The sequence below is a fragment of the Struthio camelus genome, chromosome 1 (assembly GCF_040807025.1).
Source record: "Struthio camelus isolate bStrCam1 chromosome 1, bStrCam1.hap1, whole genome shotgun sequence".
Taxonomy (NCBI): domain Eukaryota; kingdom Metazoa; phylum Chordata; class Aves; order Struthioniformes; family Struthionidae; genus Struthio; species Struthio camelus.
This window is the reverse complement of record NC_090942.1, coordinates 191,289,459-191,313,922: the sequence shown is the minus strand read 5'-3', so window position 1 is coordinate 191,313,922 and position 24,464 is coordinate 191,289,459. Positions and strand designations below refer to the sequence as shown.

Genomic DNA, 24,464 nt, shown 5'->3' with positions numbered 1-24,464 from the left:
TAATGCATTTAAAGCATTAAATATAAAAAACATTGCAAAAAAAAAAAAGGAAGTGGGAACAAATTACTGTGCTTCAAATATGCACAGTTTGAAAGTGAATTTGTATTATTAATTTAAATATTTTTTTATGTAGAAATTGTGAAAGAAAGTTGACCCACTGTGTATTATGTGACTGAGAAAGGGGTGGGGAAGACAGCTGTTTCTAAATGGAAACGTTAACTCAGTTTGGAAAATGAGGCGAATACAAATTTCATTATTCATTCACTAAGGTAGCATCAGCATCTTTTTATGATTGTTTAGTGGAAATTAATCTGTACAGATCCTGTACCTTCATAGAACCATTTCACATGAGAATCTGTAATTAAGGCTAACGGCCATCACAGAAGCACAAAACTCGATATCAAGCTAGATTTACATGAAGAGTAAATTGCTTGCTTGAACCAAAAGGTCATTTGCAGCAGCTCCTACGTCCCCTTTGGTGAGGAACTTGTCCAAATGCAAGAGTTGTTCTCTTTTAACCCATAAATGGTAGATGAATTTGTTGATACATAGTGACGGATGGTGAAATTATACAGATGTCTTGTAGCAGCGTAGGCTCTTCCCTCTCCCTTCACACCTCACAGTAATACGGACTAGTAGAGTTAATCCATTATTGTTTGTTTAAAAATAATGGAATAATTGTGCTATTGCAAGATGGAAAATAGACAAGGTCTCCAAGAGTGAATTTCTGATGCATGGTCCATTACAGCTTTTCTTGGCGTAGTAGTCCGATCAAGGCCTCAGAAGAATAGCAGCTAGGTTAGGTGGTCTCAGCACATGAATTTCATCCATATTTGGAGTTGTGCTTCTGTGTGACTATTATTGCCAGCCTACAGTAGTTTGACTCTGCTTTAATTTTTTATATATGTGTGTGTGTGTGTGTGTGCATATGCGTGCACACGCACTGTGTATATGCGTGCACACACACACTCGCACACACTCGATGCAGCTTAAAATATGGAAGAGGCTAAAGATGCCTGGAAAGACTTGATATAACTGATTGTGAAATGGATTTTCATGAAAGTCAGAAAAAGCAGATTTGCTGCGTCTAGGATCACCTGAACTGATCTGGAGTGCCATAACATAGTGGCATATATAAATACAAGGTTTTTCTTTTCTAGAGTCTTTCTTGGTGGTCTGGAAGAAGGTTTTTTTTGTTCGTTTTTTTTTTTAAAGAGTACTTAAACCTCTTAGAATTCAATATTTTTCTTCATCCTCATCACTTTTGGGTGGGAGGTTTAGATCTTTCTGTATATACTGATAACAGAATTAATCAAAAGATAGATAGTATTCTTTTAAAAATAATCCCATAGAACAGGTTATATTATGTTTCTCTATTACACAGGTCACCAGAAAGGCCAACGGGGGATCTTCGGGAAAGAATGAAGAACAAACGTCAAGACGTTGAGGCTGAGCCACAGAAACGAAATACAGAGGAATCATCCTCTCCTGTTAGGGTAAGAATGGAGTTTGCAAAACTCCAGAATCCCTCAGTAGCAATTGGGCAGTGTGTCCTAGAAACCTGGTCATGGTGACTTGTAATATTTAAAATGTTTTAAAATTTGGTCATTTTGTACATAGTATGTGACGTATTTTGTTATAAAGCGTCTTAACAGATGTGTTATTTTAATTATTTTGCAATTTTATAGAACTTTTTGATCTTCCTGTTTTGATAAATTCTGCAGACTGAAGTATGTTATAAAAAACAGTGCAAACTTTTGAGATTATCAAAAAAATGTATTAACTATTGTTCCAATCATTCACTTTTTTTTCTCTAGTGTTCCTTCATATCCATTGTTTATGTACATCCTAACTCCAGTTGCATTTTGTTTATCCCAAATACCCTTTTGAGGAGACCATACAGTTACCGTTGTGCCGATTCATTTCACCTTCCTCCTCACGTAGTCATCAGCCATCCCAAATGCTCACTTTTGAATTTTGTAACAAATTCAGTCATTATCGTTCTCACTTTCTAAGCATCTTTCTGCAACCCTGCTCCCTCAAATATCGTAATTTACTTATTTTGAAACCTATATTATCTGTTCATACACTGACGTTACAAAGAAGGGCAGAACTGGTAGCGTGACACTGCAGCCGTATAACAATAGCATCAGTGTCCGTGATGTTCCATCATGTTTTTTAAGACTATCTTCATAATAACAACAGTTAGAAGTTCTTTGTGAAAGATTGGTTTTGCTTCTGCAGGTATTAATGGCATCCTCTTTTTCTCTGAATCTGTTTCTACTTACTGTGTAAAATGGATTTTATGTTAGGTGTACAGAAATCAACAGCAGCTGCTCTCATTAAATTAACAGAATGGCTTACCTTCCAATCATGTTTTCAGTTGCTGTTAATTTGCGTAAAATTTCAGTCTTTTTATTCTTTTACTTAAATATATTTCTTTTATTTTTTAATAGTTTGAACAAATGGTTTAGTTATTGAGAACATGGATGGTGGGAAAAGTGTTTTTTCTCAACCATTATTAACAATTTACTGTAATTTTTTCTTTCCTGGTACAACTCTAATTTGGGTGTAGTTTTAGCTTTTGATGAGTTAACCTTGCTTTTTAAAGTGATCTATTAAAGTAATAATAAAATACTCTTAAGAAACAAAACCCCAAATAAAGTGAATTGAAAGGATCAAAAGGAATCAGGGAATTAGTGGGTCTTCTAAAGTGCTATAGATTTATTTACAGGATAAGTGTATTGCAGAGAGAAAATTCCTCTGCCTCAGTCTCATAAAATAAAGGATTCAGGAAATCACTGAGCTTTTGTACTGATTGCATGGAGGCAACTATCAGAAGCTGGGTTACCCAAAGAAAAGATTGTGGAACAAGTAGAGGAAGAGGGACAGCCGTCAACAGTTGTATTGCAAAGGACCAGGAGTTCCAAAAGAACAGAAGACTGAAGTGGCTGAACTGCTAACAAAAATCTTGCTCCATCATTAAAGCTTTTACTATGATGGAGATCTAATGATTGACAATTTCATGTTTTCTGGGATAACTGAGGAACTGCATAAGAAATCTTAACTTTATTTCAGAATAATGACAAGTAGCTTGTTCCATAAAAAGTTTTTTTTTAACTGTCGCTTTAAAGAAAGAAAGAAAAAAAAAAAAAGTGAGAGAGCACTGCTCCTGCACACGGCATTTGTGCTTCACCAGTCTACTAGAATTGAAGCTAAATAGCTTCTTCGGAAACAGAGCTTTTGGGACGATGTATAAGCAGTCAAAAAATAATATGTATAATGTTATCAGGTTTAGAGGCCAGCTAAAGGGAAAATGTTAGATTAGTTTCAAAATGGTGAAGTTACAGAGGATGCCATGGTGCTTCATCTAAATAGCTTTTTTTTTTTAAAGAATCTGGAAAGTTTTGAACACCCCAGACAGCAAACTTTTCAGAAAACATGAAAATGTTAGTGAGATTAATAAAGCCTGAGGAATGCCATAGGGCTTGGGGAAAGTTAGTTCGGATAGTTTCGGGCAGTATAATGGCAAATGAAACCTGGTCTTGGCAAATGCAAGTGATGCACAATGAAGGAAGTAATTAAAACTGAAAACCATGAGTGACTATTTTAAAAGTAACTGAAACATCTTGGGAGAAAAAGAAGTTATTGTGGACAGCTCAATGAAAACTTCTGTTCAAAGTGCAGTCACAGAATTAAATATTCAGGTGTATAAAAATGGAATAGAAAATGATCAATATTATGCTCTAAAAATTCATAGTCCACTTTTATTTGAAATGCTGTTTGGTTATGATCACCCATATGCAAGGAAATATAGTCAAAGAAGGTCTCTTTGAAGTGGGCAAGGAGGTGAGAATGAGACTGGAGAGAAGAAAGGAGATGTGAATGCATATAATGAATGATTGAGAGAATGTAAATCAGATGTGTCTTATTCATACTTTATCCCATAGAAACAATGGCAGATTTGAAAATGACAAAGGGGAATGCTGTTTACCTTATATATAATTATTGTACTGATTGCCACAAGATACAGTCAAAGACCTGAGCAGCTTCCACAAAAAGTTGAGACAGTTTAGCTAGTATAAAATATTTTTAGAAGAGAGAGACTTCTTGTTGCTTGGAGACATAAGCTGGCCAGTAAAAACTGTCTGTCCTTAGGAAGAAACTTCCTATATGGACAGCTTATTGAGTATCCCCTTTTTTTTTTTTTTTAAATGTCTTATATTGTTATTTCCAGAGACGATATACTGCATTGCATGGACAACTACATTGAACTCAGTTGCTTCTGTGTTTTTAGATTTATGTTTGGAATTGTTTCAGAGCTGTATGTTAGTGTATCAAACACATTACAAGTGATTAGATAAGGTTCTTGCCTTTGTTATATTTAGTTGGAAATTATCATGTTGAATTTTTCTCTATATTTTGAGAATACCATTGGAGGTATTTGAAGTATTATCTAAAACAGTTCCTGTGAATTTTGTGTGATTTGGGAGAAACAGTGGGAAGAAATTTACATTTAGGTGAAAGGTGATTGTAAGGAATAAATTGCTTGTAATTTTGTTTGCTATCTTTGTGTTTTTTGTCCTGGTGGCTTTTGAATAGCTGCACTGGAAATGGAAGTCAACATTGTCTTCCATCTCTGCAAAGGAATCAATATCTGCTCGCTTCAGGGAAACGTCAAATTCATTTTCTTGAATGTTTGTATCATATGGCAGTACTTTACACAATGAAGATATTATATGTAGAGCAAAATAATACTGTGCTTACCAAAAAGATTCTAGCTATAATACATAATAGCTTGTTCTAGATTAAAAGGAATTTGTGCTTGTAAATTAGTTTATACTGCTGCTTGCATGTATATGTGCTGACAAGGCTGAAGCTGAAGCTTCTGCCTTGTAAGAATTGTAGACTGTATGAATGTTATGAATGTTTTGTCCATCAGTATTGGCAAGATAACACTTGACTAGAAGCATGTTTTGCAGATTGCTTGAATCCTTTGGTACTTGGCCAAACTCTTCTGGCTTTAGTGGAAAATTTATTCGAATAGGCATTAAATCATGTGCTGTGGGTGCTGGTCACCTCTTATGAGATGTGAAACTTCAACTTAATTAGACGTTAAATGCAATAAAGTCTCCCAGAGTTCAGTAAGGTGAAGTTTTTTCTCCTCCTTAAATAGCGTTTCTCCTGAAATTCCACATTAAACTGCAATAATCTATGCAACACATGCAAATAGTATAACTTTGAGCATATACCTGAAAGTAGCATAGACAAAATCCGTTAAATTATTGTCTGTACTTAGGATAGTTAACCGTATTTTATTTTAGTAAATAATTAGATTCTTGCGAAAGTTTGTCGTTTGTCTTCTCGTAAATGTTTTTCAGAGTCTGCAGAAATAAGTTTACAAGTGTATATGAAGTGCATCCTGCACGTTCAAATACAAATAGAAGACATGCTTTTGGCCTTTAGGAGTTTGACCTTTTTTGATTTTGGCTCAGTAAGGGTGAGAGACAGAAAACCTGTGTAATGTACAAGATGATCTGCAAGGATATGAATGAAATATTTGCTCTTTAACCAGTATAGCACATAGTATGAGGGAACGTGCTGTAAGTGAGACAAATGCAGCCAAAGGAATATGTTGAAGACTGTTCCGTGAGAAATTTCAAATATATATTCTAAGATATCATAACTTAAATTCTTGGAATTGCGTGCCCCAGGAAAATGCACTCAAAAATGTCTAAATTGAGATTTTTTTTTTTTTTTAAGATGCTATATGACCAGAATCTTTTCTCATGACAACTAAACTGAAGTCGTTTAGTTTATAACGGGCTTGGATCAAGTTGTGACTTGTAAAATAGCATGCTGGCATAAAAATTGTCTGTATGCTTCAGCTATATTCAATAATTACAATAAAATTCCTTTCATACGCATTTTGTTCTCAGTTCTTTTGTAGAAGTATGATTGTCCCACTGCTGCCACTACTCAATCTCTCCATTGAAAGGAGAACATACAGGCCAGTGTTTCAAGATGCTTACGTCTGGTTGTAAGTTTGGAGATGTAGGCAAGATGTGTTCGGGTTGTGTATGATTTTTAGCATGGAGTACTTACTAAATTGGGTTGGACTTGAAGCATTCTGACTAAACTCTACTTGCTTTATTGACAAGTTATTTTATAAATTGGCTTTGAGAAGTGTTTTTAAAGGCAGTACTTAAAGGATGTCCTAACGTGTGTGTTTCAGTTTGCTAGGAACAAATAGTGTTGGATTAATAGAAGCTAGCATTTGTACTTAAGAAATAAAGTTTATTTGTAGCAATTAATTGGAGTATATTGTAGAAGTAAACAGTTTTAACTGAACAGTTGCAGTCAGCAAAGAGGGAAGTATAGAAAAATGAAAGTGCTCTAAAAGAAAATGGCTGCAAGTGAGGCTTGTTGATAAAGTCAGAAATTTTCAGGTCTCATCAGAGTCATTTTCTCTTGTAATGAACTCCAAAGTTATTTGAAGTGTCTTTTGTACATGTGGTGGTGGTGGTGGTGGTTTACCTGATGTAACTTGTCTGTAGTTGATGTCAGAGCAAGTAGTGTGACTTGCAAGGTTAGGGTCTTGTGCATCATTTAAGAGATCCTATCATGAAAAAGAAGAAAAAATAACTTTCTTTTCCTTCTTGCTGTAAAGCTGGTTTTAATTGAACTTGACCTGAATTAGTTATTTAGTGTGAAGTTCCTTTTTGGTTTTTTTTTTTTTCCCCCCAGTGGTCTGTTAGTTTTTTTCAAACCTCCTAAGGCTTTGAATATGATGTACTTAATGCATCAAGATGAGAGGCTTCAAGATAATTGTGCGTTGTAATATTTGTTTCAGTTCACTAGGTAAAATAAAAACAATACTTGTTATGTCATCACGTATATCATTAAACTAGAGATAAGATATTAATATTATTCATGAATGAAAAGGAAAAGTTGAATTTTGCTTGCTTGTGAGTGACTGTCCAAGGTGTACGATTATTTCCTTACTGTATTTCTATGGTGATGTTTAGGATTGAAATCAAACAAAGATCTAACTCCTAAGAAAGAATAGCTAGTGAAATTCTCAGGAATACCCTTTCCTTGGCATAAAAACAAAGGGTCCCACACAGCAAAACCGAAGAATCCCCAAAAGAAAGAATAAAGGGAGGTGAGGACACAGAGGAAACGTGACAGGCTTTCATTATGCTCTTTCTGATTTTCTACTTATTAAATTATTCTGAAATACTGCTGAACTTGGATGTACCTTTTTTGCAGGCAGTGAAAAAACTTTGTCCTGTACTCCACTGAAGTCCAGGTAGATTATCTAGAGGATATTGATTCAGCAGAGGCAGTGGTATAATTGCGCAGCTTTATTACTGGCACTTAGTTGGGGGGAAAAAGGAGAGCACAGGTCCAGTTGCCTTTTGAAACAGTTTAATTTCCTGTAGGAATAGTCTCTGGCTTCCTTAGGTATCTGTACAGCCATCTGCCATGTGCAAAGTGGGTGCTACTGCAATAGTTGACTAATAACTGGGCCAATGAAAGTTCACAGATAAAGCTATCATCAAAACTTGATCCCTGTGTGTTGCTTTTTATTTTGTTTTACTCCTCCTTCTGCCAGCCAAAGTTCTCTGATTTGCCCCCCCCCCAATCCTTATCCTCTGTAGAGTTGAGCAGTTCAACTTCTGAGGCTCATCTGCCTTGAATACAGATATTCTTGTTTACAGCTGAGAACTCTTACTCGAGCTCTTAAAAACATACTATTTAAATGCTCATTAAACTTCTGAAAACTTCTTATGAAAGTGGTTTGTTCTTTCAGTTCCTATTTTAAACCTGATTCTCTGATACATGCTTGATTCTTGCCCTGCCTTTAAGCCTTCCTATTTTATGGATCCCCTCTTCTTTCTTCTCCCAGTCTGCTGTTTACATTCTGATTGTATGAAATTACATTAGAATATTTTTGCCTGTGGAGTCTCTGCACATTTAAGAAGGTATTTGTTCAACATACTAAAGGGGAAAAAACTTTTTTACTGTTTTTTTTAAAAAAAAAAAAAAAAGAACAAAAAACCATGTAAAATGTATCTGCTTCTTCAGGCTTCTTTAACAAAAAAAAAAAAACTTGTTTAATTCAGCATTTTTCCCTTTATAGAAAGAGTCTTCACGAGGAAGACATAGAGAAAAGGAGGATATCAAAATTACAAAGGAGAGAACACCAGAAAGTGAAGAGGAAAATGGGGATTGGGAAACAAATAGAGAAGGTAAGTGGAATTTAACCAATGGTCCCCTGCAGTTCAAGTTTTACAAGGTTATCAGATTGTATGTAAAGCAGAATGGTTAAAAATTCACTTTCTGAGCAGTATACTCTTAAGGGGTTGGCCAAGAACATCTATTTTGGGAGAAGAGTGAAGAAGCAGTCTAAATGGGACTGCTACAATAGTAAAACCAACTTTAGAAAATGGACACTTTTTTGACTCCTCGGACAACAAGGAACTTGGCCATTTGGTGCTCTGTGGCTGAGGCTTTCTCATTTAGGTCAGTAGTTGAATCCAGATGACATCTAAAGTTTTTTTTTGAAACTGGTCCAATTGAGGAAAAAAACATAACTCATTTGAAGCCTAAAGGCAGCAGGAATTTTTTTTTCACCAATTTGTATTGGTGTGGACTGTCTCATTAATGAGAACTTGATCAGAATGAGTGTAACAGCTGAAGGTGAACTATTCACCTTTCGAAACAATTGAAAGAGTTGTAAGAGGTCTGCATTACTGCAGTAGTCTTTTTTTTTTTTTAATGATTAAAAGATGATTTCTTTGTCCGTAGTGTTGATAATACTCATCTATTTACTATGCAGACAGTTGAGGAAAAAACTGTCTTGTTTTCTCCTCTCTCTCCTGAGTCTTTCCATTTCCCTTTCGTTAGAGACCAAGTTAACCTGACAGTGAAATTACGACAGCTTCTAATGAAGTTTGGTGTTTACCTAGTTTTGTAAGTATCAGTGTTTCAGCAGTAGTTACAATATTACAAGAGAACATGGGGGTCCTGCTCTGCCTTTGAGGATTCTTTCTACCAAAAATTGTAGTCAAACAAAAAACAGTCCTCTTTCCAGAGTTTACAACTCTTGTGTAAGGCAAGAGACTAGATATACGTGTTTTATATAATTATTTATATGTGTTTTATTAAAGCTTCTATGGTGCAAAATCTTTTGAAATGCACAAATGATTCTGTATGCTTAGCACTTTTGCTTGCTGTTTACGTTAAACTGGAAGAAGTTCATGTTGGAAACAAAATGTGGACAGCCACAGTGCCTTCCTAAACAAAGGGTTTTGTATTAAGCATTTGAGAGGAGGAAGCAACTGTTGTAGATTGGGAGATAAGTTATATGACTTTAAATGTGCCTAAAAATTTACACAGAGCTGTGGTAAGAATTTCTCTCAAATTATAGAGATCTTCAACATTATGTTGCAATTTACCTTTTATGATAGCTTGAAGTCAAATTTGGCTAAACACGTAAATGAAATTTAGTTGCTTGTTCACTGGTTGCTGGTCTAGTAGTTGGTTATAATGTTAAAAAAAAAAAAAAAAGATTTAATAAATGAAGGAAATAAAGATTTAAGTTCCCATGTGGCACGCTTTGTTTTTGAAAAAAAGGAAAGGCATTGAAATTTCTTGAGTGAATTTAGGTATAATGAATCTATTCATTTGTGGAATGAGGCTCCACCATAAATTTCATTGAGTAGGTAGCTTTACTATAATATGTGTTACATGTGTTGCAAATATTGTTCTGCTGTGTCTTAAGCACAATGTGTGAATAGAGAATGTGAAGGCAAATATTAATAGAAATTATTAGAAGCGATTAAAAGATTAGTAACTACATTCCTTGCTATACTACTGAGAGGTTTTTGATATTTTGTTCTGCTGTCACCTCTGGTACCCATAGAATCCAGAATAAATGTTCTGTTCTGTGAGGTTTTCCAACTTTAAGAAAAGCAGCCATAATATATTTTCAGCCCTTGCTAAACTTGAACTTGTGGGGTGATTTAATAAATGCTGTCCTGTGGCATGCATGCCACAGGAAATAGAATCTAATTCAAAAAGGTTTGCAACGTAAAGACCTTCATTACATAAATATGTACTTTGACTGTCTTAAGCCTTAGACATTGAGCCTTTCAGCTTGAGAATTAGGAATTTTTCAAATTGGTATTCATACTAGTTACAACCTCTGACATGGAGGAATTAGAATTACTGCCGATTAAGTTGCAGGGGGTGTTAAGTCGGTTCTTTGCCACTCTATCTGTCTGTGCGCTTAGGAACTGCACCTATCTACAAGCAGCTCCCATGCGTTCATGACGTGTAAAGAGAATTTGTAGATTGAGCATATGAAGAGGGATGAAAGCTAAAGAAAGTTTAATGAGGTCATCTTTTCTTTGAAGAGGGTTTTCTTTGAGTGCTTTCTGAGCATTAGATTTAAATAACTATAAACAAAGTAAATGTAAACAGAATGAGTAAAACTGCTTTCTTTTTCAAGAAGATTTCAGTTGAATGATGTGAAGAGTGTGATATTAACTGGCCATGACTTAAAGAAAAAGTGAGAGAAATATCACCTATCCTGATCTGAAAATCAAGCAGTAATGTTTTAAACCAGAAATAAGCTATCAAAGTGTGATTTTTATCCAGTGATAGTGCTCATGCAGATGTGTTCTTTTTTAAATTACTTTAAAATCAATTTATAGTTTTAATTAAATAAGTATTTATTGCTTTGTGGGATACTTTATTTAAAAAATTTTGGTATCATGCATCACTGTATAAATCTGTTTCACGTGAGATTTCCCAATTAAGTGCTGTGCATAATTTTGGACTTTGTGGAAAACAGTCTTTTTTAATTTGTCGTTACATAAATGTAAAGTGGTAGTTTATCAGGAAGCAAACTAGGAGTATTCATTTTATTCTCCCTTTCTACCTCAGTTTAATAATTGGTCCAAATCTCTAAAATAAATCGAATAGTTTTTTAATGCAGTTTAAGTATTTTAATCATAGGTTGTTTGGATCTAACTGGAATTATTCCAGTTTTACACAGTATAATTGGAGAGGAGATTTGGCTTAGCTTTGATAATGCATGTATGCAGTGCTTAGAAGTTGTAGAAATATTTATGCTTTGCATCCAGTATGCTAAGTAACGTTATTAATTTCGTATGTAATCTATTTATTAATCTATCTACTTTTTTTAATAAAGACTCTGATAATGGAGATGTTAATTATGACTATGACCATGAGCTATCTTTGGAAATGAAGCGCCAAAAGATTCAGAGAGAACTCATGAAGTTGGAACAAGAAAACATGGAGAAACGAGAGGAAATAGTAATTAAAAAAGAGGTTTGTATTATGGAAGTGTGAAATTAAAAAAAAAACAAAAAACAAAAAACCCCACCCCTTTCATAGCCTTCTAATTGTTTCCTGGGCAGTCTGAACCTTCTGGATTACAAATGCACGATTGTGTTAGATAGCAGTAAATAAGTGGCATGTGTATAGCTTGATATGTGACTTGGATATTAGTTGCCAGTATCTGGTCAGTCCGTCCAGCCCCATAAACAAATTCTCGCCATTGTGAAGTCAGTTATTAATTGAGTACAAAACTCTTCCAGTAACTCAGGTGTGCCTTTTAATAACATACAAGACACTCTGTCTCATACAGAGAAGAGGCGTATAGGAAAATACAAGGCGTAACTTATACCAAGCTCTTTATCCAACATTTTCTGTAGTAGCAGAGTAAAACAGAGTGACAGAGCTGTTCCCAAAGTGTTAGAAGAACTAAAATTTAGGGGAAGATTTAAAAAAAAAAAAAAAAAAGTCTGAAAGGAGGTTTCTTTCTTTCAGAGGTTTAACTCTTGTCCTTGGCTGTCCAGTATAGTTGGTGCTTTCATGTTTTAGTGTATTTTAATCAAAAGCCTTCTGGCTTTGTGAAGAAGTGTGACATAACTATAAGAAATAAATACAGTATATGAGTGTGAGTATTCAGAAACTAAACCCGCAACACTTGTGGTCTGTCCCGCTAAATTTTAACAGGACCATATTCTTACTAAGTATTTCTTTCCTCTGGAAAGCCTTTATTACAGGAAGCAATAGAAGAGGAGTTATAGGATACATATGATTATAGATTCCAACTGATTGTCGCACTACTTCTGCAGAGTAGACGTGCAACTTGTTTTCCATATATCCTACAGCACAGAGAGTGAGCTGTAAGGGCCTCTTGATATGTCCATAACTTTTTTCCTCTTTGCTGCTTGCATTGTTAATGTTTTCTGGCTGGGAATATGAGTGAGAACGGAGGAAACGTTAAGGGCTAGCATTGGTCTGGAGATAAATTTCTCAGACAGACTGGAGTGTTAACTGGGATCTTACCAGTTTTGAATATAGTGTCTCTAAACTTTGTTTAGTAATAGTTTTTGTGATGTATGAGAGTGCATCATTTTTTCTTCCCCACTTCCCGTGGTCAACTTCCTTTTATAATGCTTAAGTAAACTAATAAACTGTTTTGAAAACTATACCTGGTGTACTTGAGGTAGAAGTGTGATTGGTTAAGATGTTAAATCTGGACTGTTCCTATGTGTACATACTTGGCACGTGTGTGTTCACACAGTGAAGCTTTTGGACATCAGTTATATTATCAGTTAATATATCCCTTTCCTCAAGATTTCTCCAGAGGTGGTTAGATCTAAATTATCACCATCTCCATCACCAAGAAAGTCTAGCAAGTCTCCAAAACGAAGATCCAGTCCCAAATCTTCCTCTTCAGCTAGTAAGAAAGAGAAGAAAGCATCTACTGTATCTTCACCGCTTTTGGATCAGCAGAGGTCAGTATGTAGATACATCTTGGAGAAGTGTGGGAAGAGAGAAACACGTTGTTATATTATTACAGTGAATTTCATAATTAATTGACAACGTTTTTCATTTTCCTTGCTCCCAAAACTATAGATTTTATAACTTCAGAGGAAGGTCTCTAAATTGTACGCTGTTGCAAGGCTGTGAATCATCTACTGTGGAAAATTGTCATATGCATGTAATTGTCAGTTGGCTAAATTCAGTGTTTACAGCAGGCTTAACTCTTTGAGTGTCCTAGAGTCTCTGGGCTAGGATGAGGAAATATAAGCAGTTACTGGAGAGTTTAGTTTTATTTTGGATGCTAGAACTTGTGAAATAGCTCCTCTAGCCTGAAATGAAATATTTTATAATTTGACAAATTGCAAATTCAGTTGATACTGCGTATTGCTGTTCAGGAAATAATATTTGACTTTCAAGGTAGGGAGTAACTTGCAGTTTGGAGGGGCGGGGGAAAGGGGGGAAGAAAAAAGGTAGGGTACATGAAAATACTGGAAAATTCAAACTGGGTGCCTTGTCACAAAAAGTCAGTCTCCTAAAACTGGTTTTAGGTTCTTACTGGTTGCAGAACTTTTGAATCTCGCTGCTTGCTCCTGTTAGGTAGGAGAAAAATTATCGTACCAGCACAAGCATAGACATCTATGTTTGCTACCAAAAGAAAAAAACTCAAAAAAACCCCAACAGCTCTTAAAACAGAGACAAAACAATCGTGTTTCCACTACAAGAGTATAGAAGAACATGAGAGAGTATGGCACTGATATGTGCCACGCTGTATGTGATGGCATCTAGTTTATAGCTTTGGGGCTGTGATAATTTGTGTGGGGAAAAAAATACATAGTGATATAAATACTTATTTTCATATGAAGTGAGATGCGTATTCAAGAATAATAGGATGCTTCTATCCTGTGTCAGGTAGTTAGCTTTAAAGCTAAGACATGAGCTATTGAAATCATAGGGTTTGCGTATTGATTTGCAGAATTGAGAGTCTAAACGGGCAAGATACTCTAGATTGTTCTTTGGATGTGTGCAGTTCTTGCAAGGGCATTGTAACTTTGGAAACTAGCGCTATCTGAATGGGAGCAGTTCCTCTTTGTTCACCTGCTTCGGAAATAAAGGTTATAAACTGAAGAGCTCAATGTGAATTTTTACCATATGCAGTCACCCTTCGGTCAAGTGTAGTTGTTGTTGAGCACTTTGCTAGTGGCATGGTGAATCCTGTCCTAAAAGCTTCAAGGCACTTTTACATTACAACTTATCCTGCCAGCATCAGAGAAATCCTTATTTGAAGTAGTTGGCAATCCTTCAATTTCTTTTTCCTGTTAATTTATCTCTAGGAGTTCTAAAAGCAACCAGAGTAAAAAGAAAGGTCCTCGTACCCCTAGTCCTCCTCCTCCAGTACAAGAGGAAACTCCCCTAGGAAAAAAACACAAAGAGAAACATAAAGCAAAAGAACGTTCGGAGGAAAAAACAAGGGAGGTGAAAGAGAGAGGGCGTGACTTTGAAAGACACAAGGAGAAAAAAGAGAAGCAGAGGTAAGTTCTGTTGCATTATTAGATTTTTAATATTAATGTAACCTTGCTTTTAACCTGTCATTTATACAAGCACTAGCTTTATACCTGCTTTGGCAGCACTCTTTTCAGTATTCATTGAATATTGTAAATGCGTTATTTAGATGGACTGATAAGCTGATAAGAGGTGTGTAGGTTTTAATTACATAATTTGTCAGCTGCCCTTCTGAAAGATTCATTATATTTTTCAGGATGTTCACAAGTCATTCACTTGTCCACTTGCCGCCTTTTCTGAAGGCTGAGAGGGCTGTTACCTTTCTACATTGGCAATGGCTTATTCTTCCTTTCCCTAATCTTCAGTAGGATTTAAAAAAAATTCTGAAATAGTCAAAGACTACTGTGCTTTTAGAATTTCTTCACTTCCGCATTTATGCATCAAATATGGCTATTCCCATTATTTTCCCATTATTTTTTTAAAGCGTAGGTGTCAATTTAAATTGAAAAATTTGACAACTGTATTTCTAGATCCTGTATTCATTGATGAAAATAGAGTGTATATGTAAGTGCTTGCTTTGAATCTAGCACAGCAAGAACTAAGGAGTTGAAGGTCAGTAAATTGTATATTTTTAACTGATACACTGAAAAAGTGTCACTTATTTAAATATTTAAATATTTCCCTCATTGTATCCCTCATACCTGCCCTGACTGAGTTGAATCTAAGGCCTTCAAATGCCTACTGGAAAGAGGAGCAGTAAAGAACGTTCTAGGTAGCGGTGAAAGGAGCAAGAGAGTACTAGGTTTGGTTTTTTTTTTTTTTTTTCTGAAATAAAAATTAAAAAATAATGTCAAGTCTTCATTATGCATGACAAGTGAAATATTTGAAAATTCAGATCTCTTTCATTCTTTTGAAAGTGTGACTAGTGTTTGAAAATGTCTGTGAACTTTTAAGGCTTCTTAAAGTTCTGACGTTACAGAACATAAATGGGTAGCCAGATAACTCTCTGTTGATGGGAATTCTGTTTCATAGGCACGTGAAATATTAGGTAAAAATCAAAGAGCATTTTGTTTTCTCCATCTTCAAACTTTGTGTTTTACAATCAAATCATTGGAAAGAAATGTAGTGTGTATTTTGCATTCCTTACTTCTGATGAAACTTAAGATGATTTCATATCTGAAATTACAGATGGAACAAATTATTTTGTAAGAGTAGTTCACGATCTTGTAAGCACAGGTTCTCTCTTGGAGTTATTTGTAATTTCTTAGAGATGTACTAATGCCATATTATGCCTGTTGAACAAGCTGCTGTTTGTGTTCCCAGGGATCCTTCTGAAGGCTCCCATAGACAGAAGCGTTCTCCTAGCCCCGCAGATCATTCTGGCAGTAATTCCTCCCCTTCCAGAGAGTATTCACCACCTGCTGCAAGGCGAAGGCAAGCCTCCCGAGCTCCAGCCAAGTCAACCACTCACAAGCATAGCTTCTCACCCTCACGCAGGTGGGGTGTCAGTTGCATAGATTTTATTTTCGTTAATAGTTCTAATTCAGAAACTTTCTCTACTGCTTTGAGTGCTTGTTTGTGTGGGTCTGTTGCTGGTATGTGTGTGCCTCTAACACTTGAGCTCCGAGACAGTATTTTATCTGGGTACTACACTGAGAGTACCTTTCACGTCATGAACACAAGTCGTGGTGCATGCTTCCATTTGTCAGTTCCTCTCAGATGTTTTATCTTCAAGTGGAGCTTTAGTAGTCTGATATGGGACATGCTCAGTCTGTGATCTTTTGGCATCTTTTTATTTTTAATCTTCCTCCCGCCTTCTTAAATAGTACAAAATATAATAGGAGAAATCTTCTGTCTTGGAGAGGGGGAAGGAACAGAGTTTCTCCATTTTAAAGCTGATAAGGAGATCTTGCTTCTGTGCATCTGTCCTGGAAGAAGCACAGCTGGCTAAACAGGACAGTATGAGGCCAATTTCAGAGACCCTTCTTGCGGTGCATTTTAGAGATGTCCTTTGTGCTGGTTCTGGAGGCTGTAGAGGAAAACCTTTGGCCACCCAGGAAAAAGTTACTACTTAGTTTTGAAGAAGAAAGGATCCTTCCTTCTTACGCTGGGCTGAAAGAATCTGGAAACTTAAGTTCAGAATGGTAATTCTAAATACTGTTATCCCATCTTTGTGATGGGAAAGGGAGGCCTACTTACTTTCCACGCTTCTGTTGAGAAGGTGAAAAAAAGGGCAAATGATGTCACATCTGCATGGTGATAGAGCAACCAAAATGAAGCTCATCTTTTCAGCCACCCTGAGTGTCGTAAGCAAGCTCTTACGCTGCTGTGGTGACCCAGTACAGAAGGAACGTTGTACTTCATTAACCTAGGCATCATTGATGAATGTTTTCTTCAAACTGGAGTATTTTTAGGGAAGAGGACAGAGAGGCCAGTTCCCCTTGAAGCTGGCAGTAGCAAGGAGACTAAAGATCTTTGTAGTGCCCCCTTCCGCACTTTCTCTGGCCAACCCCAATTTTTGCTTGTCCCTACTTGCTTGGGGGTTCCATGCAGAAGCACAAAATGTTGTGGAAGGCAATATTAAGCACGTAAGATGAGTGGGGGTTGTGCTGGAGGCAAGGAAGCATATTTGAAATATTTTGTTTGTCTCAAAACAGTTTTTGATGGCCTTCGATACAAGCACATCTCTGTAAGCCTCTGTTTCATATCCTTGATTTAATGGTGAAAAGTAAATGTAATTACAGTTGAAAGACTATAATTCATGAAATTATAATAGATTGTATCAGCCAGTTCTGACCCTGACTCAAGTTTTACTGCCTGAGTGCTTTGGAAGTTTTACTCTTATATCCAGTCCGCCTTTTTCAGTGTATATGGCTAAACGTCCAAGTCATCTTATAGGGATGCAGACTGTTCCCTCAGGAAGAGTCAGTGCTCTGCCCTCAGTGGTTAGACCTTCCCTCATGTGATTGAAAGGTGCAGCCAGCAAGAGTAACTTTTGGGAGAAAGTGTTGAGTTCCTTCCTTCCTGCCATCGCTGAAGAATGCTTCCCTGTAGTATGCGTATAGAGGATCTTCAGATTTTTAATTTTCCAGGCAAGAGAAGTCACACGCAAGCATTTTGGAGCTCACATTGTATGTAGAACTTGCAGGGATTCTTAAGCTACCTCAGGAGCCCATGGAGCTGGAGGTGCTGACAATGTAAGATTCTCACCCTTTTGTCTTTTACCCAGAAATGATGTCCTTGCAGACTGGAGTTTCTACCTCAGGCTGCCAGTGATTTTAGTTAGCATTCTGTACCCAAAGCTTTGCTCCTTGGAAGCTGAATTATTGCTGTTCTTGACATGAGAAGAATCTTTTTACCTGCACAGAATCCGAGTCTTTCAGATAGTTATCTTAGCCAGGAGATCTACTGCCGAGCGGCATTGCCCGAGAGGCTATCCATTTGGCTCTTGGATGGTGTCATGGCATGCTGCAAGCCTGCTAACCGAAATTATTCCAGAGCTCATTCTTTTCAGAGCCCGAGTGATATCAGCTGTCTCACAGAGAAGAATTTCTTGTGGCATTTGCATGGTATTCACCATGAGCTGTGTTGAATGCATACCTGTCTCGGGCCTGCAGGCAATGGGCCTCGTGGATAGCACAGCCCTTAGCATAGTGGGTGCAATGACAAAATACCTTTACCAGCTGCTGAGCTGTTGCAGAAGATTGCAGGGAAGATCCTACCTTTGGTAAAGTAGTCTTTCATTTGTGAGTCACCTGAAACTAAGAGCTTAATCTGTATGATCTGGGGATTTCTTTGAAGTCACCAACACTGTGTATGGACGTTCAAAAGCAGAAAGCAAATGAATTAAAAGTAGAATTTTTAAAAATGCATTGTCCGTGTAGTATTATTTTGACTGCTGTTCCTCTTCCCTTCTTTAGAGCATCTGGAGTTTTGTGCAGAGGTAGGGAGTTGGGAATTTAGGGTAGTGCACGTTTCATGAGAAAAGACACTTGCAAGTTGCTCAGATACTGCGATACTGCTAAGGTTTTTAAAAAAAAAAAAAAAAAAAAAAAAGAACTTGAAGGCTTGAAGAATGTGTTCCTCCACATTAGACTGTGCATATGATAACACATTAGGAAGAAATCTATTTACTGGTGTGTAACTGATCCCTTGTCAAACTGTGATTTCCAAGATGAGAGATATTTGGCATACTTTTTTTTTTCTCATTATGGTAGATGAAGTTTTTCCCTGAACTTGTAAACTTTCTTGTCTGCTAAGCTTATAAGCAGATAAGCACGAGTTTGCAGGACCTCGGCTTAACTTGTTTAAAGATCAGTGCCTTTAATAACGGAGTAAATTTCAATTTGTAAAAGAAGGAACCACTGCTGCTTACTAAAAAGTAGGATGCTGAATAGCTCTACTTGAAAAGAAGAAAACATTTTCCCCTTAGATAACGCTATTGAAAAGTTATCTGCCTAATTTTACTATGAATTCCAAAAGGAAACTTGTACTGAAGAAGATGACTGTTCTTGGCTTGGAGGCGGAAGAGAAGATCACATTTTTTGTGAATCCTCCCTCTCTTTCTCCAGGAAAGAGTTTTAGTGGCTGCAAAAAATATTTTCAGTTTTATTGCTCTGGAGTCTGTAAATTTTTCTTAGATAACTGATTCTTGAATAAACCGTTACCATTTATATGCTAAATATACTTTAGATAAATATACTCTGGGAATATATGAGGAAAAACTAGTTTGATATATTATAGAAATTGTTCTTTTATTTTCAGTAGACACAGGTAGAAAATGGCACAAGTTATTTTAATTCCTCTTTTTCATAGATTATCATCAAGATTATGTTACTCTAAAGTTGTTACATATGTGGCTACTCTGACTCTCTCCTAGGTCTGCTTCCCCATCAGGTCAGCATCATTCTCCCATATCCTCTAGGCATCACTCCTCTTCATCACAATCAGGCTCCTCTGTTCAAAGACATTCTCCTTCCCCACACCGCAAAAGAACTCCCTCTCCCTCCTATCAAAGGACAGCTTCCTCGCCTGCAAGGCGATCGTCTTCTCCCTATCCCCCCCGCTCTTCCTCTTCTCCTCAGAGGAAGCGAAGCCCTTCAAGACATCGATCTCCTGGGAGAGAAAAAGGAAGGCACGATCGTGATCGGACTTCACAGCCTCATGATAGGCGCCATGAAAGGCGGGATGGTATGAACAAGAGTAGCACTTCAGAGTAATTTTATATGGTTTGCAAATTGTATTTTGAAACTTGATTATTCAAATTGTGGTATTGCCTGCTCCTGTCCCAGTGGCTACATGGTGAAGAAAATACTGGCAGACGTTTATATTATCATTCTTGTGCTAGTCGTGCTGTTTCAGGAACTGTGCAATGGTGTGCTCCTGATAGGACCGGTTATGTAGGTTTGCTGATTCTAGAGATCCTATAGTCTAGGAGTTTCTTTTGTAATTCAGTGATGGTATCAGGAGGTAAGTAATCTTCTCATGCTACCAATCATATACTAGTGGATCAACTGAGTGATGGCACAACACTTGTAAGTGACCATTACTCTCTCCTTTTCTGCAAAGGACCCAAATGGTACTCCACTCCTCACTGGCAATGGTCAATGCAGTCTGTTGTCTTTTTCATTGAGATTAAATGAGCTATGTAGAAAGTGTGTCGCTCCCTCTGGTAGAAGTCTGTCAAGTTGGTAGAGCAATTTGTGAAGGACAAACATGCAGTTTCTCCCAACAAAAACTCTATGAAGAGTATATCTGTCAGCTTTTTTAGACTGACTGTAAAATTATATTCTTTTAGCAGCAGTACTGAAAAAAAATAATTTTTAAAAAATAAGATTTTAGTGAGGCAGTGAGGTCTTAAAAGCCAAGTGGTAAAAGCAAGTGCATGTGTAAGAAGAAAACCTCTTCCTATGACAAAGCATTTGAATTCAGTAGCCTTTAAAGGAGCATAATCTTACCATTGAATTGTTGAAATGTGCTTGCTTTCTGACCTGTCTGAGATTTGATTATACATATTCACTTTTGAACAAGCAGATATTTGTAAAGCACAGATTCAATTTCACAAAAAAGATCTTCAAAGCTTCCTGAATATATAGGTGGACACCCAGCATGATTTTATCCTTCTTCCATACTGATTTTATAAGTTTCTGCATGTATATCAGAAGTGTATTTTGACTGTATTATTTTAGTGTTGTTTGTCTTTTAAACTTTTGTTTGCTTTGTTTAAGCTAAGTGTGTAACATTCTTTTAAACGTTTTTTAGAAACTAGAGGAAAAAGGGAAAAAGAGAGAGAAACAAGAGATGATCGTGATTACGACCAGGAGCAGAGTACCTCCAGGGATCACAGAGATGACAGAGAATCTCGTGATGGAAGAGATCGCAGGGAGACAAGAGATAACAGAGATCGGAGGGAGCCAAGGGAATCCAGAGACACTCGAGACTCCAGAGATACGAGGGATTATAGCAGAGATAACAAAGACAGTCGTGATCAAAGAGACTCGCGTTCCACACGAGATTCGCATGACTACAGGGACAGAGAGAGTCGAGATGCTCATAAAAAGGATGACCAATATCAGGAGGACTCACGCAGCTATGGAAGATCCCATGGCAGAGAAGAGAGCTCTCGTTCTGAAACAAGGAATGACTCGAGAAGTGACTCTAGAAACGAGAGCAGAAGTGACCGAACTGGCAGAAGTCGAGGCAGAGGTCCAGAATTATCTGACAAGGGTATTACATGATTTTAAAAATGAATAAATGTCCTTATCGATGGAGACTGAATACCAGCATTCATAATATCTTGTTTGATATTTGATACTGAATTGCTGCCAAATAGTTCATGCTTTTAAAGCTATCTTCGATTCTATTTTCATTAATCAGAACAGCTGCTAAAGTTATATCATTTCTCTGTTCTCCATTCATTAAAGTGGCATAGCATTGGTATTCTGCTATATCATTTAAAAAAAACAAAAACCTTCACAACTCTATCTGATGTTTCTGCCACCCTGGGTTTTCCCAGGGACCGTGAAACACAAATAAAGGCTGAAGCGTAATCGAAGATTAGCAGGGGGCAGCGTTTCTCAGTGTCTGGGGCAGCTGTTAATTATCTTCTCTCAAAAGCAACTGCATGTCCAGGCAGGTACCTGAAAAATCATCTCCCCTCCCTTTCCCCCTCCCCCTTTCTTGACCAAAAAAGTAAGATTTTAATCAGTGGCAGCGTTTTTGAAAGTCTGATGCGCTTTATAGATGAACAGTTTTACTTGCCACATTTTAATCATCTATAGTAAATATATTTTGGCTCTTCCAGATTTACTGTGCTGTTTTCATTAGGAAAATGCCATATAATTTTTACTGTAAAATGGTCTCTGCTTATTTTCCTGCTGCATAGTCTGTGAGCTTGTATTCTGCTCGGAACCAGTTGAATTGTTTCTTGACTGCTTTATTCCTAGTCAGGAAACCTCGGTGTCTTAATGAGGTGGTGCTGTTTTAGAAATTCTTGAGTTTGCTGTTGGAAGCCAAGGTGTAAATTGTAGCAGTTCAGAATAGCAGTGTGTTGATTCTGTTTTTGGAAGATAACCTTCTTATTTTTCTAAGTTTTTGTTAACAGAGTTTTCTTCTATAATAACTTTAGAGTTAAAAGGTGTGAAATTTAAGCGTTCTTGGTTGGGTTTGACACTGTAATTTTTATTTCCATGAACGGTTACTACAAGTTTTTGAAAAATTACTTCTTCAATTGGTATAAAACATCAGTAGAGTTTCTTATATGTGGAAACCCATCTTCTATATTGATGTATCTCTGTTAGGAAGTCGTGGGACTAGAGGATCCCAGGCTGATGGTCACAGCAGTAGTGGAAACTACCATGACAGTTGGGATTCACGGAGTAGCTACCCTGACCGGGATCGCTACGATAGTCGAGAGCAAGCAAGGGATTCTTCCTTTGAAAGAAGGCACGGTGAACGGGATAGGCGTGACAACAGAGAAAGAGGTATTTTAATATATATTATTACACATATGTATGTATATGTATGTGGAGATGTGACACAAATGTGTGTGTATTATATGTGTGTGTGTGTGTGTATATTTATATGTATGCATATGGATGTGTGTGTGTATCTTTCTTCCTCCTCAGTTTATAAATAACTCATTTGACACTGCACTTTGACACAAGTCCTATCCTGGATGTAAGGTGACTTCTTTAATAAGATCTTTTACTGGCAGTTTATACTCGAGTGTTATGTGTTTTTCTCTCTCCTGTGGCTGAATTTTTGGCAACCTGTTTTTATTCATCCAAGTATACTTCCAATAAACTAAACTTAAAGAGATCTCACTATACAACTTCAAGGTAAAACATTATCTCCTCTTCTTTTCCCCCTCCCCTGCCATGTGTATGTACTTACATGAGCTTAGGATCGTTATTGCATGTTATTACTGATTTTGTTTGTGTAGAATCATTGTGTTTCCGTACCTTAAATTATTTGAATGTATTTTTAGGAAGGTGTGCCTACTAAAGGAAATGACAGTTTATCTGTAGTTAATTCAAAATTTTACTGACCTGAGGAATTTAATATCAATGAACACTTTGCTGCGGTCCATAATATATAGCCAATAAATATTGGTACAGATATTGGTGATCGTAGGAAGAGTATGCAGACATAGATGTCACACCCTTTTAGACATAGATGTCACACTTCTGCACCTCGAAGATTACTGTCTTGTCTCTAAGGAACTCAGTACCCACTTCCACTCTGGAGCATATGTGTATTGCTCATTAGTTAGGGGAACTGGAGGAGTCAGGCAAATAACAATAGCATGGGAAAAGAAAGGAGGAGCCGTGAAGAATAAATATAAAGTTAGATTTTTCCCCCCTGTCTTTAGAAGAGTTCTGATTTGGATGTGACAGCTGTGTTCTAGCTGTTGATTACCTTCAGTTTTTCAAAGGGATGCTACTTCGCAAGATGCGTTTTGGTCTACTGAAACATAAATGCTATATTGCTTGTTCTTATGAAAGGTTCTGCTTTAGCTTCTCTCTTGTCTTCTAGGCAGGATTTCAGAAACCTAATCTGCAGCTGCTTTTTTTTTTTTTTTTTTTTTTGTTAGCCAAAAATCCTGCAATCTGAATGTATCCTGGCAGGTAGCTTTTGCAAACTAGTTTTCATCTCTTTCCCATTCCCAATAATTGCCTATTACATTATAATGTAATTTGTATTTGTTGTCTCATACCGAGTTCTTCATTAATAAAAAGAAGAAAAAGCTTAGAGGTAAAAATATATCATCACAACAAAGAAATTTCTGGAAGAGATGCCACTTGGAATGGATTGAGTTTCACTTGCAAGATAAAAATATGTGAAGAGCTTGAATGGAGATAGCGTTTGGTGTTTTCTGTCTTAAAAACGTAGATCTCTTTATAACAGTGAATCCTTTTCAGAGTTACAAAGGTTTTGATTGGTAGATACATCTATCATATATATGGAACCTTTTTAGTATGATTTTAAAATACAAACTTGCGAATTTGGGTTCTCAGCTAAAGCAACTATTAGGTGTTCCCAGCGACCACAGGAAAAGCGCTTTTAAATATTTAAATCATGAATGCGGTTATGTAAGCGTTAAATACCCGTATTTACTTGTTTAATACACCTCCAGGTATTTTACTTCACATAAGAATATTGTCACCCAAACTAGCATAATAAACAAGAGTTACAGAACTTTATATAAAATCTAATGTTAAGTAATCATAATAAGTGGTATTTCAAAGTTAGAGGCACCATTAAAAGAATGTGAAACCTGTTCATGGAACCACTCGCATGGACTCATGGCTTATATTTTCAAAAAAAAAAAAAAAAAAAGTAGCAGGGGAGCATTAAGCTATTGTTATTTCACTCATAGATGAAAAATGATTAAACTGATGGAAGAATGTGTTTTATTGACTCAGTAGTGTTCAAGCTCTGCCTGCCTGCCCCTGGTAGACATTGTCTCGATTTACAGAGACGTGCGCTCAGCCTTAGAGTACTGGACCAAAAATATAACCTCTATCCATGTCATTCTTGGCCTCTGGAAAATGCTTTTAATATATATTGTTGATGAATTGTTCAGTTGGTTT

The 24,464-nt window shown here is 36.7% G+C and overlaps 1 protein-coding gene across 11 annotated transcripts in view; it reads left to right on the top strand.

Moving 5' to 3' along the window:
* The window catches only part of ZC3H13 (zinc finger CCCH-type containing 13), a 48,668-nt gene that overhangs the window by 11,168 nt on the left and 13,036 nt on the right, over positions 1-24,464 (top strand). For 3 of the 11 annotated variants that reach the window (XM_068929786.1, XM_068929785.1, XM_068929788.1), the window contains 10 exons: positions 1,385-1,496; positions 8,147-8,255; positions 8,914-8,979; positions 11,225-11,364; positions 12,682-12,842; positions 14,202-14,399; positions 15,694-15,867; positions 19,250-19,560; positions 20,632-21,096; positions 22,170-22,352. In XM_068929786.1, the coding sequence (XP_068785887.1) occupies positions 11,278-11,364; positions 12,682-12,842; positions 14,202-14,399; positions 15,694-15,867; positions 19,250-19,560; positions 20,632-21,096; positions 22,170-22,352 (1,579 nt within the window). In that variant the 5' untranslated portion in view covers positions 1,385-1,496; positions 8,147-8,255; positions 8,914-8,979; positions 11,225-11,277. The remainder of the gene's footprint in view (positions 1-1,384; positions 1,497-8,146; positions 8,256-8,913; positions 8,980-11,224; positions 11,365-12,681; positions 12,843-14,201; positions 14,400-15,693; positions 15,868-19,249; positions 19,561-20,631; positions 21,097-22,169; positions 22,353-24,464) is intronic. The other 8 variants (XM_068929781.1, XM_068929782.1, XM_068929780.1 and 5 more) reach the window with 4 other exon arrangements.